We start from the raw sequence: 14,900 nt of genomic DNA on the forward strand, positions 1-14,900 counted from the left end.
CCATCTGGTCTGTTCTTTTTGTTGTTATTGTTTTGTTTCTTTTGTTTCTTTCTTTTTATTTTATTTTATTTTATTTTTTTTGAGACAGGGTTTCTCTGTATAGCCCTGTCTGTCCTGGAAGTCACTCTGTAGATCAGGCTGGCCTCGAACACAGAAATCTGCCTGCCTCTGCCTCCCCAGTGCTGGGATTACAGGCGTGCGCCGCCACCACCACCCGCCTTCCATTTGGTCTGCTCTTAACTCCAGTTGGGCAGCCCACAGGGCTACTCTCTCTTGACCTTTAACCCATGACAGCTCCTCCTTCCTCCTCTCCTGCACTTTCTTCTGCCCCGTGGTCAGGTCAGGGTCTCAGGGCCTTGCAAATGTCCAGCAGGCAGGCGCTCTGTCACAGAGGTGCATCTCCAGCCCATCATCATTTTATAGATCAGGACATTGATTTTTCCAAGAAAAGACACGGACATGTGTGCATAGGGACAGCCCAGGGTACTCACCAGACCTGTGTGAACATCTGCATCCCTTTCGGTAGAGGAAGTGAGAGAATGTGGGACGTTCGCAGTTCTGAAGGGCTGTAGTGATGACTGGGGAGAAGGGAGGGGATGTTGTTCCAAACCCACAGGGCTCCGTCCTCAGCAGAGCGGTGCCTCCAGCAAAGACTGAAGCCGGTGCTCTCTATCCCTGAGTTGCGCTGAGGTACATCTGCCTGTCCTAAGGGTTCGAAAATCCAAAATTTCACTCTCTGCCAAGCAGAAGTGGCCTTCACTGTTACCGTGGTGTCTTCTGGTCTCCCATTTCCCCATCTCTTTAAACAAAACATCATCATCATCATCAACAACACCTTCCTGAGTTGTCAGTTTCTGATGCAGAATTGTGTGTGAACAGCGAAAAGGAGACAGACCTGACAGTTGAAGCCCCCGAGACAGTTTAAGGGCTACGATCTCCATCTGCCACTTAATGTTTTCTCCTCTCCCTGGCCAGAGTTCCTCTTTGAGCATCTTTCGTCGTCCAGTGAAATCCTTGTCTGGTCCAGCTACAACTGCCTGATACTCCTGGCAGAAGAACCGCTCTTCTTTTCAAAGTGTCACACAGTATATGGTTGGTAGTGTGGGCCCTGGGCTGACTTTAGGTCCACGGACAGCACTTTAAGGTTGGGTAGCAGCGGCAGAGGCCGTGAGGGGTGGGCATGCACTTTAGGGGTGGAGCTAGACTGATTCCATGTATAGACATTGCTGTCCTGGCGGTTCTGTTGAGACTCTTCTTCAGGCAGGGCCATTCACATTAGCCACTAAATGAATTCTAGCCTCTCGGTAAGCGATTTCAAACAGACCCAGCATTCAGTCCACGGTATGCCTTGGAGATTTGTCCATCTTGTTAGTCTTAAGACTTTTCTAGTTCTTCCTTTCAGTGTCCTGGAACAGTTAGTTCCCCTTCAGTACTAATGGTCTTTATTTGGGATCCACAAAACCACATCCGGGTTTTTAGACTGGAAATAGTCAGTACCTACCTCTGCCTCTGCTGGGAAACAAGGCTTGTACCACTAATAGTCAGCTGTTGCTGTTTTCTGAGACAGGGTTTCTCTGTGTAGCCCTGGCTGTCCTGGAACTCAGCCTGTAGACCAGGCTGGCCTTGAACACAGAGATCTGCCAGCCTCAGCGTGCACCACCACTGCCCCGGTTTCTGTATTCTGTGTTTCTTGTCTGTGTTGGGTACCGGATTGGGACCAGGGGAGTTAAAAATATATATATAACATGGTCTCTGATCCAGAGAGAGAAAGGGAGAGGGAAAGGGAGAGGGAGAGAGAGAGAGAGAGAGAGAGAGAGAGAGAGAGAGAGAGAGAGAGAGAGAGAGAGAGCGCAAGCAATTTTAATACAAGTTAATTCAAGATTTTCTAAACAGAAGCAAAAGTAGCTTATGGGATGCAAAAGGAGCATCCTGGATGGAATGGAGATGCAGGGCTTTCTGGAGGAGCAGAGCCTGGAGCTAATTCTTCAAGGAAGAAGGGAGGTTTTAAGTGGGAAAGATGTGACTTAATCAGTAGGTAATCAAAAAATTTCATGTGCTTGAGTCTGTGCTGGACGTTGCAGGACTGAAAGATGAGGCCTGTTCTTAAAAATGTCATGGTCAGGTCCCCTGAACTTCTGCAGCTGGCGAGTGAACTCGGGGCTTTAGCATGCTAGGCCAGCACGCTGCAACTGAGCCCCATATAGCCCTGGCCGCACGACATCAGTTTAGACTTGCCGGGGTCATTTCATGATGGTCCTGTAGCTCACAGGTGCTTTTTAGAGCATGTCACCTCTCCTGGGTGGTCCATGGAAGAACCACAGAACGCTGATTCCTTGTCTGGCATGTTATCCTGAGGTAGGGATTGAGGCAGTGGTCAGGAGCCTACAGGGAAGCCTGCAGATGGCCAACACCGAACTGCATAAGCAGGGCCTGCTGCTCTTCGCGGAAATTCTGACTCGGTAAGCAAAGCGGGCGGGTGGGAGCCGTGAAGGAGAGGTGAGCTTTAGTCCTGGGGGCCGTGCCGGGATAAATCATTCATTCATTTCTCACCCACCGTTTCATAGGCAGCCAGAGGAGATCAGGCTGTTCACAAGCGCGGCCATGTGCAGAGATGCCAGCCGTGCCCTCCAGGAGGCCGTGAGCAGCCCTGTGTTAGCTGTGGCTGCTGAAGCCCTGAGGGCCATTTCAGCTTTTCTGAGGTGAGAGGGTCACCTGAATGTTCCTGCTGGCCTGTGGAGGCCAGGGAGTTCCTAGGGATGCGTTCTTGTACCGTTGTCATCATTATTATTTATGGTTATCGTTTTTTTGTTGAGACTGGGTCACAAAGTGTAGCCCAGGCTGACCTAGAACTCACTATGTAGCCCAGGCTGACCTAGAATTCACTATGTAGCTCAAGTTTGCCTCAAGCAGTAATTTTCTATTCTTTATTTATTTCTTTTTGTTTGTTTGTTTGTTTTTGTTTTTTCAAGACAGGGTTTCTCTGTACAGCCCTGGCTGTCCTGGAACTCACTCTGTAGACCAGGCTGGCCTCGAACTCAGAAATCCGCCTGCCTCTGCCTCCCAGAATGCTGGGATTACAGGCGTGCACCACCACCTCCTGGCTTGTTCTTTATTTCTAAATGCTAGGTTTAGGCGTGAGTCCCATACCTGATTTCTTTTTCCTTTCCTTTTCTTTCCTTTCCTTTCCTTTCCTTTCCTTTCCTTTCTCTCTCTCTCCCTCCCTCCCTTCTTCCTTCTTCCTTCCTTCCTTCCTTCCTTCCTTCTTTCCTTTCCTTCCTTCCTTCCTTCCTTTCTTTCTTCCTTCCTTCCTTCCTCCCTTCCTTCCTTCCTTTCTTCCTTTCTTCCTTCCTTCTTTCCTTCCTTCCTTTCTTTCTTTCTTCCTTCCTTCCTTCCTTCCTTCCTTCCTTCCTTCCTTTCTTCCTTCCTTCCTTCCTTCCTTTCTTTCTTCCTTTCTTTCTTCCTTCCTTCCTTCCTTCCTTCCTTTCTTCCTTCCTTTCTTTCTTTCTTCCTTTCTTCCTTCCTTCCTTCCTTCCTTTCTTTCTTTCTTTCTTCCTTCCTTCCTTCCTTTCTTTCTTTCTTTCTTTCTTCCTTTCTTCCTTCCTTTCTTCCTTCCTTTCTTCCTTCCTTTCTTTCTTCCTTTCTTCCTTTCTTCCTTTCTTTCTTCCTTCCTTTCTTCCTTCCTTCCTTCTTTTCTTTCTTTCTTTCTTTCTTTCTTTCTTTCTTTCTTTCTTTCTTTCTTTCTTTCTTTCTTCCTTTCTTCCTTCCTTCCTTCCTTTCTTCCTTTCTTCCTTTCTTTCTTGATACAGGATTTCTCTATGTAGCCCTGGCTGTCCTAGAACTCACAATCAACTCATAGAAATCCTCTTTACTCTGCCTCCTGGGTTAAAGGACTGTACCTCCAAACCCAGCTTCTGTTTGTTTCTGAGGCAAGGTCTGGTGTAGTCCAGACTGGCCTCAAAACAGCTGTGTACCTGGCAATGACCTTGAATCCCTTAGCATCTGCCTTAGCCTTCCCAGTACTGGGATTACACCAGCCTGTGCCATCCCACACAGCTAACTGGGATTATACCAGACTGTGCCACCTCACTCAGCTAACTGGGATTATACCAGCCTGTGCCATCCCACATGGCTAACTTTGGTTTTTGAAGACCTATTTCCTGATTCTCATTCTCTTAGCAGTTGCGCTCGTGTGCGCACACACACACACACACATACACACACACACACACACACCGCCTCCTGCAGCCCCCAGTCCTCTATTCTACCTTCCAAGGTTAGTTAGGCTGTAACTTTATTTTTACATTGTAAAGGTTGTTAATATTTATAGTTTCTTCCTTCCTTATATTTAAGCCTTTGTGATTCAACTCCAGGGTGGTTCTAAAAATTGAAACAAAAAATAGCATTTACATTACAATAACTTGAGTCTATCTCTCTTTCCTTTTGTGGTTCCCTGGATCTGAATCTTGAATCTCTAAATCTGGAGCGTGACTCCCAGGGTAGATGCGATGAGTAAACTCAGAGGAGGAGTAAGAGTGACCGCAAGCAGTCACAGTCGGGCTCCCCGCGCAGGCTGGCAGAGCAGGCTCCCACGGGGCCTGTGCTGCGAGAGGCAGGTGGTGGCATTTGAGCTATGTGAGGAGGGCTGAGGAAATGCAGGACAAGGAAAGACCGGGTTGGAAGATGCAGGCTGGAAAGCATTGGTGTCCCGAGGGTGCTGCAGTTTCTTCAGTTAGCAGGTTATAGGAAGGGGCAGCCATGCTGTGCAAAGGCTGTTTGGTCAGGATTGTGGAGAGAGTTGGGGAGGGGTCTGCACGGTTGTGAGGGATTCACTTCATCCCCCAGTGTGTTTACCTCCCTCTGAGGTAAGCCGGATCAGAAGCTCTCTGGGAAACACAGCTAGAAGGGAGGATGAAAAAAATGAGCTCCTCAAAAACCAATCAAATAAATAACAAACAACAAAAATGATGATGGATCAGGGCTTACTGACCACCGAGGGAACAAAGTTAGAGACCCCACGTTGGCATGGTGGTGCACCCCGTCATCCCAGGCACTTGGGAGCCTAAGGCTTGCTTCAGGGCTCAGTGCAAATGCATGGGCTGGCAAGATGGCCCGGTGAAAACACGTGCTGTCTCTGCCTGGCAGCCTGAGTCCACTCCCCAGAAAACCATGCTGGAGGGAGAGCCTCACCACAAGCCGCCCTCAGTGTCCACCTGTGTACTCTGACACTGCTACTCACACGGATGTCGCCAATATTGTTTAAAGAAACAGTCTGTGCAGCATACTCTGTCTCGGATAAACAAAACAAAGAAGAAAACAAAAGGTTTCCAGAAAAGAAGGAAAGGTAAAGCCAAGCCTAAACTATGTGTAGCAGGCTGAGAACTTACTAGGAAGCCAAATAGATCATTCCGTGTTCAGAAAGGACCCGGGGGATGAGAGATAATAGATTGTTCCCCAGTTACTAGACTGAGTTTAATCAACTCCTCCCAACATTCATGTCTGCTCATAACCTTTGAGTGTGTCTTTTGTGGATACTGTCAAGTTAAGATAAAGCTATATAACAGGGGTTGCCGATTCAATGACTACAGTCTACATTATGAGCTGGAATGGTGGCACTTACCTAGAATCCTAGCACATGAGCAATGAGCAGTAGAGATAGGAGGATCAGGAGTTCAAGACTGTTTCAGCTACACAGGGAGAGTTTGAGATCATCCCTGGGGCTGGAGAGATGGCTCAGTGATTAAGAGCACTGACTGCTCTTCCAGAGGTCCTGAGTTCAATTCCCAGCAACCACATGGTGGCTCACAACCATCTGTAATGGGATCCAATGCCCTCTTCTGGAGTGTCTGGAGATAGCTATAGTGTACTTATATATGTAAAACAAATAAATACTTCAAGAGAGAGAGAGAGAGAGAGAGAGAGAGAGATCATCCCTGGCTACACTTGACATGATGGTCAAATGTCTGTAGTCTCAGCACTTGGGAATGTTTGGGCTAGTCAAGAGTTTTGGGCTAGCCAAGGCTACATAGTAAGTTCTAGGTCATCCCAAACTACAGAGTGGGACCCTGTTTCAAAAGGTTGGGGTGGAGGACTGGGGCTGGAGAGATGGCTCAGTGGTGAGGAGCACTGGCTGCTCTTCCAGAGGACCCAGGTTCAGTTCCCAGTGCCTACGTGGTGGCTCACAACTGTCTGTAACTGCAGTTCCTGGGGATCTGATGTCCCCTTCTGATGTCCCCTTCTGATGTCCCCTTCTGGCCCCCAGGGTTACCAGGTACCACATGTTGTGCACATGCATACATGCAACGGAAACATCCACTGTATAAAAATAATTCTTTAAACGGGGTGTGTGTGTGATTTGGTCACACGGTGTCATGATGGGAGAAGGGAGGGGAAGACAGCATTGTACAGATGAGCAGAAATTAGGCCAGAAATGGCCAGCAACCACCAATAAGCCAAGGCAAGGAAGGGTTCTTCCTAAGATGCTTGGGATTTGTAGCTAAGCCTGGCCTGTTAACATCGTGACAAGATTGTGTCAACAGAGTTCAGACTGAAGATCTACTTATAATGTTCTAAGCATTGGGCTGGGTATGGTGGCACACACCTGTAATTCCAGCACTCGGGAAGCAGAGACATGTGGATTTCTGAATTCGAGGCCAGCCTGATCTACAGAGTGAGTTCCAGGACAGCCAGGGCTACACAGAGAAACCCTGTCTTGAAAAACCAAAACCAAAACCAAAACAAACCAAAACAAACAAAAAACAAATATCCTAAGCAATATGGTTGCTTTAATGGCAACGCCTCAGAAATTAGAATCACCTGAACTGTCCTGACTGTCTTGATTGATGTGTGGATGGAGACCTGCCCCCGTGATGTGCGGCACTTCTGGTGGTGAGGACAGCGGGTGAGCAGGTGAAGGAGGCTGTGTACCTGCTTGGGGCTTGCTTACCTCTGATGTCATTGTCTCTGGATGCAGGAAGGACCATCAGAGCTCTCTGCCTGTGCAATACAGAGCGCTTCGCGCCTTGCTTGAAGCCATGCTGAGCCGATGCATGGAGTTTCCCCAGATGCCGCTGAACAGGAGGTCCCTGGTCAGTGAACTGCAAGCCCACTTCTTCTGGAGCCCCTGCTCTAGTGTCTGTCCGTCCGTCCGTCCATCTGTCCGTCTGTTCGTCAGTCAGTCTGTCTGTCTGTCTGTCTTTCTCTCGGTCCTGGGATCATCAGCCTGCATCACCATGCTTATCTTAATTTATTAGGTTTGTTTGTTTATTTTGTAATACTGAGGATTGAACCCAGGGCCTTGTATGTTCTAGGCAAGCAGTTTATCACTGAGCTATGTCTCCAGCTCTCCAATTTGTTCTTAGAAAAGCAATTTGTGTGTCACCTTATCTTCTGTGCCAATCTACAGGCTTGTGGGTAACTATCTCCATTTTGACAGATGAAGAAACTGACTCCTCAGATGTTAAGTTATTTCTCCACCAGTGAAATGAGCCAATCCAAGCCTGTGTAAATTATTAAATGCAGGTTTATTGGGAAGCTGCCCTCAGGCAAGTTCAGTGACCACAGGGAAGGCCAGGGAAGTCGCCATGGGAAGGGAGAGACAGAGAGAGGAGGGGGAGAGGAGGGGAAAGAGAGAGGGAGGAGGGGGAAGAGAGAGAGAGAGAGAGAGAGAGAGAGAGAGAGAGAGAGAGAGAGAGATGGAAGGAGAGAGCTATGATTATGTAGAGAAGAGCCCCTGGGGGAAGGGCAGCCCATCTCCAGGGCTGGAAAGTTCAGTCAGGTTTCGGGCAGGGTGTGCCAGGTTGGACTGAGGGATGCTGGGAGAACCTGGAGGCCAGGTCTGCTTTGATATGTAAAATATGCACCCAGTCCCTCTTCCCAAACAACAAGGATTAAACAATTTTCTCTAAAGACAAAAATTTCAAAGTACCTTAGCAAGCAAGGTTCATACCTACAGTCCTGATATCCAGGCCTGCTGAGGTAGGAGGCTGAAGAGTTTGAAGCTGACCTTGGCTTCATGTCTCAAACATGACTTAGCTTGGCTAATCACATTTTCTTGTGTTTTTTGTTTATTTGTTTGTTAGTTTTTGTGCTGTTGTGAATCAAACCCAGAGCTCTGTGAGTAAAAGGCAAATATTCTACACCACGCCTTGTTCCTAGCCCTGCGCTTCAGGTGTGGTAAACATTCTCATGATATTATTTAAGACTGGATGCTTTAGGATCTTAGAAAGAATCTGACTACTGTGTACTATGTTGTAATAGTTGGTTTTTAGTAGACTTTAGCCATCAGGAAAGATAGTCTCAGTGTGGGTGTTATGTTTTTCAGGAGTACATTTCTCAGACCTGCTGGCGTGAGGGTTGTCTTGTGTTATGGAGCAGTATGGCATTGGATGTCACAGCAGCTCAGGCTGTCGTCCACCTGCCTGTGACAGCCTTCTGTGTATGACAGACCAAGAGCCTCTCTTGAGGTTCTTAGAGGCATGGGGTTAAACGTATCCCCTGTGCTATTCTTAAATGAGCCACTCAGACTTGCGATGATATTTATACCCATGATCGCTTGGAAAGTTAGGCATATGAGAGCGACAGCTGGCAGGGAGGGTGGAAGAGGTCTGCGGCATCCAGGCCGAGGCTGGCCCACGGAGGGGCTGTGTGACTCATAAGCTCCTCTCTCCTCACCACAGGGCCATGCTTGCAGTAGAAACTCAGAGAAGGCCACTCTTCGAAAGGGGAAGTTCCTCCTGGGCGCCCTGGAGGGCTTTAGAAGTGCCTGCAGGTAAGGGCCCCACCCTCTGCAGCCTGAGGCTGGAGGGCAGGGAGGGGCTGAGGCAAAGGGCAAAGCAACCCTTGGCTTCTGTTGCTCTCCAGAATTGTGAAGAGATTTTGCCTCGGGTGGGGTGTGTGGAGGAAAGTGGAGGGTGGGTAGCTAGGGGTAGCATGGTCCTCGGTTCCCCAAAAGCATCCTGGTGATGCTTTTGCTACTCTACCATAAGGTTATTTTAAAAACATCTTCTAAGATTTCTGTACTTTTATTTTATGTGTGTGGGTGTTTTTCTTGAATGTATGTATGTGCAACTCGTATATACATTGCCCATGGAGGATAATCGAAGTATCAGATCCCCTGGAACTGGAGTTACAGGTTGACAGTCACTGTGTGGGTGCTGGGGAATTGAACCTGGGTCCTGTAGAGGAGCAGCCAGTGCCCTTATCCACTGATGGAGCCGTCTCTCCGGCCCCCAGGAAGTCATGCTGCTTCCATCTTTGTTCACCCAGAGTCCAGCCTAGTGCTGTCACTCCTCCCTGAACAAACAGATGGGGCTTTGGGTTTGTTTGGTTTTTCGAGACAGGGTTTCTCTGTGTAACCCTGGCTGTCCTGGAACTCATCCTGTAGGCCAGGCTGGCCTCCATTTCACATAGAGACTTCCTCCGCCTCCCAGGTGCTGGGATTAAAGGCGTGCAGCACCACTTCCTGGCACATAAACACACATATGTCATATCAGCTGTAGCACTGGTGAGAGGGGACAGAAAGAGTGACTCCTACCCACCAAAGATGACAGTCTCTGAGGGAAGGGATACTCGAGTGTATATGTGAATTCTCTGAGTTGTGTGGAATCCAAGGAAGGTGTTACAGGCAGAGAGAGCAGCACTGGGAAAGGCAGAGAGAGACGCGGCAGCCGCAGCCGGAGATGCTCAGGGGATACACATAGGGTATGGAAGAGGCACGTACAATGGGGCAGCAGAGACCTGGTCACTCTCTAGACCAGGGTGGCTTTGAACTCAAAGATTCACCTGCTTCTGCTTCCCTGTTGGGATCAAAGGCGTGCACCAACACTGCCCAGCTCAGCAAGAACTCCTAAAATTGCTCCCATCTAAGGGTAGGAATACTTTCCCTGGATTCTGAGCTCAGCCTAACAGGGCCCATCCTCTCTCGTGGTACATGCGTATTATGTTAGTAAGCAGGCATACTGATTTCTCAGGCTGGCTGTGGAATTCCAAGGCGAGCCTTCTGCCCAGGAGAACCCCTTCACAGCTCCCAGTGCAGAGAAGGAAGACACCTTGGAGGCCTTCTCAGAGTTTCTTCTCAGTGCCTGTGACTCCCAGTGCATCCCAATGATGATGGTAGGTTCTTTTTCACAGGCAGCGCCAACCCTGGAAACTATTCAGCTAGCCCTCAGGACCTTAGCAATGTTACTCCTGCAGCCATCTGTACTTTGGTTGTAAAAATAAAATATGTCTCATTATAAAACTAATAGATTTATCTGGAGAAAAAGCTGAAACCTGTAACAATAAAATAATGTGCAGGTAGTGATTGTAATGTGGAGCTTGTCTTACAGTCACTGTGTAACTTTATCCTCGCTGACTGGGAGATGGGTACCAGAGTTCCTCCTAATGTCTCTCCCCTGTCCCAGGCTTTACACATACCAAGCGAGAGTCTGTTATTAAACTCTACTCCTTAGTTTTAAAATGATGTCTTTTTCCTAGTGTTAGAAAGCAAGTACGTGCTGGGCATGGGGGCACACGCCTTTAATCCCAGCACTTGGGAGGCAGAGGCAGGTGGATCTCTGAGTTTGAGGCCAGCCTCGGCTACAGAGTGAGTTCCAGGACAGCCAGGGCTACACAGAGAAATCCTGTCTTGGAAACAAAGTGAAGGCAGTTGAATTCTATATTGCTATTACAGTTACTATGTGGTGAGAGAATGCTACCCTGTATTATGGCTTAGAAAGCACGTTTGTCCATTGTAACTCATCTCTGTTCCTAGGTGATAGGTGTTCCTGTTCTTATTTGGCGGGGGTGGGGGGTGGGGGGTGGGGGGGAGGATAGAGCAGAGGCAGGGGAGGTAACATGTCTGGCACTACAGCTACAGGACTGACTACAACTAAGGTACAGGTTTGTGAGTTCAGATTCCCTAGCTTTTCTGGTGTCAGAAAAAATGAAATCAGATGAAAGTGGTAACATCTGCACTTGGTGCATTTGGTGGCCGCTTTGAAGATGCCTTTTCTTCTTCAGAGCCTCAGGCCTTTGTCTTTTCGCTTCTGGTGCTTTCAGAGGTACTTGGAGGAGGCCACGCACCCAAGCTTGATGGAGGTCTTCCTCTCCATTCTACACAGCCTCTTTGTCATCGTTCCCCACATGAAGGTGAAGTTCTCCAGGAAGCTTGGTAGGTGGCAGGTCACTGGTGTCTGCAGGAGGTAGTGCTGTGAGCAGCTGCTGAGGAGGTGTCTGCTAGACCATCTCCTTCCCTGTCAGTGTTGAGTGGGAGGAAGGTCACGGGGCAGTCAGTCATCAAAGCCATTTTCCAACTTATTGATACTGTCAGTGTTGTCTAGAAGTCCAGGAGGCTCCACTTAAATGTTTACAACACAATCCTTTTCTTCCTTCCTTCCTTCCTTCCTTCCTTCCTTCCTTCCTTCCTTCCTTCCTTCTTCCTTCCTTCCTTCCTTCTTTCTTTTGAGACAGGGTTTCTCTGTGTAGAACTGAACTAACTGAACTGGAACTCACTCTGTAGACCACGCTGACCTTAAACTCACAGAGATCAACCTGCATCTGCCTGGCTCCCCTTCCATGTACCATATACCCTGAGACTGCACATGATGTTTAAGGTTTTTCTTTTCTCCTTTTCTTTTTCTCTTTCCTTCTTTCCTTCTTTCCTTTCTTCCTTCCTTCCTTCCTTCCTTCCTTCTTTCTTTCTTTCTTTCTTTCTTTCTTTCTTTCTTTCTTTCTTTCTTTCTTTCTATCTTTCTCTCTGTGTGTATGTGTGTGTATGTATTGTGTGTGGGTGTGTGGATATGTGTGTCTGGATGTATGTGGATGTGTGGGTGTGTGTATGTGTGTGGGTATGTGGATGTGTGTGGGTGTGTAAGTGTGTAGATGTGTGGGGGTGGGTGTGTAGATGTGTGTGTATGTGTGTGTATGTGTGTATGTATGTGGATGTGTGGTTATGTGTGTGTGGATGTGTGTGGGTGTATGTGTGGGTGTGTGGATGTGTGTGGGTGTGTGAGTGGGTGTATGTGTGTATATATGAGTGTGTGTATGTATGAGTGTGTGTGGATGTGCGTGGGTGTGGGTGGGTGGGTGTGTGGATGTGTGAGTGTGTAGATGTGTGTGTGTGTGAGGTTGTATGGACGTGGATGTGAATGTGATTGGTATGTGGATATGTGTGGGTATATGGATTTGTCTGGATGTGTGTGAGTGTGTGTATGTGTGTGTGTGTGTATGTGTGTGTGTGTGTGTGTTGTGTGGGTGTGTGGATATGTGTGTCTGGATGTATGTGGATGTGTGGGTGTGTGGATGTGTGTGGGTATGTGGATGTGTGTGGGTGTGTAAGTGTGTAGATGTGTGTGGGTGTGTAGATGTGTGCGTATGTGTGTATGTGTGTGTATGTGTGTATGTATGTGGATGTGTGGTTATGTGTGTGTGGATGTGTGTGGGTGTATGTGTGGGTGTGTGGATGTGTGTGGGTGTGTGAGCGGGTGTATGTGTGTATATATGAGTGTGTGTATGTATGAGTGTGTGTGGATGTGTGTGGGTGTGGGTGGGTGGGTGTGTGGATGTGTGAGTGTGTAGATGTGTGTGTGTGTGTGAGGTTGTGTGGATGTGGATGTGAATGTGATTGGTGTGTGGATGTGTGTGGGTATATGGATTTGTCTGGATGTGTGAGAGAGTGTGTGTGTGTGTGTGTGTCTGAGATCCAGTCTCCTTTCATGTGGACAATTTACAGAGATGGAGATAAAGCAATAACTACCACTGTTCTTTCCAAGTCTGAAACTGGATTTTTTTCTACGAAGATGAGCCAAAGGCTGGAAGCAGCAACTTCTTCCTGGTGCCTGTAGAATGTACCAGGTTATAGTAGAACATAATCGGGAGAGATAGGAAATGCACAGCCATCCGGCTCTTACCTGAGGCAAGCATTTGTAAGATGTACTTATTCCCAACCTGTGAGGTACAGGCGGTCTCCAACGTTAACTGCTACTAGATCCTGGTGAACCAGGCTCCATGATTGCAAAAGCAGTACTCGCCATCAGTACCTACAAGTCCTGTGACAAACCTGCTTTCTTCCCACTTCACCCAGCTGACTCATCATTCATACGACTGACCCTGGAGCTGAAGGCCAGATTCTGCGGTGGCCAGAGGTAGGTATGGCCAACTGACACTGGAGCCGGAGGTGCTCCTGTACATTTAGTCCATCTGCCTCGAAAGGCCATGTGTGAGTGGACAACTGTTATACAAAGCCGGGAGGGCGTGTCCTAGCTTCGTCTCTGTGGCTGGGATAAAGCACTCTGACAAAAACAACGCAGGGGGAAAACAGCTAGTTTCATTATACTGCTTCCTTCCTTCCTTTTTCTTTAGTTTTTTGAGGCAGAGTTTCTCTGTGTAGCTCTGACAGTCCTGCAATTTCCTCTGTACATCAGGCTGCCCTTGAATTCAGAGATCCTCTTTGCCTCTCAAGTGCTGGGATAAGAGGCGTGAATCACCCACCACCCAGATGTTTTCTTTATTCATATATAGTTCACCCCCCCCCCCAGGAATGGTGCCGCCCACGGTGGGCTGAGTTGTCCTATATCTTATTTATCTTAAGTAGTGCAACCTTCCAAGATATTATGCCCAGAGACCAACCCAACATAGACCATCTTTCTCTGAGAATCTCTCTCTAGGAGAATCGAGGTTGTGTCAAGTTAATAATGAAAGCTAAACATCACAGGCTATTGGGGATCATTTGTGTAACCTTATTTAAATGGAGAAAGTGAGGCCCGAGAGGTAAGAGGATACAATGTTTATCAACTTGGAGTCTTTGCCAGCCCAGCAATTTCACAGGATCAATTTTTGTTTATAGCAGATGCCACAGTTTCCTTTTTGTTTATAGCAGATGCCACTGTTTCCGTGTCTGGTTTTACTAGATTTCTAGAGCACCCTTCTGTGCTTTGTCATCTTTGCCACTGTCCAGAGCATTCACTGTCAGCACAGCGTGTGGGTTTCCTTCCGTAGCTTTGAACAGACGCCCACATTCAGGAGAGTATGCAGCAAGCTATCACGTCAGGGTCAAACTGCAATTAAACTTCCTCTTCCTCCTCCTCCTCCTCCTCCTCCTCCTCCTCCTCCTCCTCCTCCTCCTCCTCCTCCTCCTCCTCCTCCTCTTCTTTCCTCTCCTCTTCCTCTCCTTCTCCTCCTCCTTCCTCTTCTTCCTCCTCTTGTTCTTGTGTGTTGTCCTTCTTCCTCTTCCTCCTCTTCCTCCTCCTCTCCCTCTCCCTCCTTTCCCTCCTCTTCTTGTTTTTTTTCTCATTTCCCCCTCTTCCATGCATCTCCCTTCTTCCTCTTCCACCTTCTTCCTTTCCTTTTCCTCTTTCTTTTTCTTTCTTCTTGTTTTTTGTAAGTGCTCTCTCTACCCCAGGCTGGACTTCATGGCAATCCTCCTGCCTCAGCCTCCTAAGTGCTGAAATTAAAGAGACCTGCCACCATGTTTGGCAGCTGCTTATATTTGAACTACTCCCCGCCCTTTATTTTTGCATGTATGTCTTTATGGCCTTCCTTATTTTATTTTTTTGAGGACATTTTTAGTGATTCCCATACGGACCAGGTGCCTACTGAAATTGTGGCAGCTGGTTCCATATTTACTTTTAAATGATATTTAAATTTTATTTTTATGTTTATGTCTATACCTACTTCTCTCTCTCTCTCTCTCTCTCTCTCTCTCTCTGTGTGTGTGTGTGTGTGTGTGTGTGTGTGTGTGTGTGTGTGTGCAGTGCCCAGTGCCCAGGGAAGACAAAAGGGAATGTTGGAGCCTGTGGGCCTGGCGTTACAGTTGGCTGTGCATCATCCATCATGGGTGCTAGGAACCTTTGCAAGATCAGCAAACGCCCTGAACCACTGAGCACTCTCTCCAGTTCCCCTCCCCGACTGTTTTCTTTTCACAG

At 47.9% G+C, this 14,900-nt stretch overlaps 1 protein-coding gene across 1 annotated transcript in view; it reads left to right on the forward strand.

The window, feature by feature from the left end:
* The window catches only part of Mei1 (meiotic double-stranded break formation protein 1), a 63,171-nt gene that overhangs the window by 15,317 nt on the left and 32,954 nt on the right, over positions 1 to 14,900 (forward strand). The window contains exons 9-16 of the mRNA XM_052161445.1: positions 976 to 1,092; positions 2,360 to 2,459; positions 2,565 to 2,699; positions 6,971 to 7,085; positions 8,676 to 8,767; positions 9,969 to 10,110; positions 11,038 to 11,149; positions 13,061 to 13,121. Of these exons, the coding sequence (XP_052017405.1) occupies positions 976 to 1,092; positions 2,360 to 2,459; positions 2,565 to 2,699; positions 6,971 to 7,085; positions 8,676 to 8,767; positions 9,969 to 10,110; positions 11,038 to 11,149; positions 13,061 to 13,121 (874 nt within the window). The remainder of the gene's footprint in view (positions 1 to 975; positions 1,093 to 2,359; positions 2,460 to 2,564; positions 2,700 to 6,970; positions 7,086 to 8,675; positions 8,768 to 9,968; positions 10,111 to 11,037; positions 11,150 to 13,060; positions 13,122 to 14,900) is intronic.

The sequence above is a fragment of the Apodemus sylvaticus genome, chromosome 17 (assembly GCF_947179515.1).
Source record: "Apodemus sylvaticus chromosome 17, mApoSyl1.1, whole genome shotgun sequence".
NCBI classification, from domain to species: Eukaryota; Metazoa; Chordata; class Mammalia; order Rodentia; family Muridae; genus Apodemus; species Apodemus sylvaticus.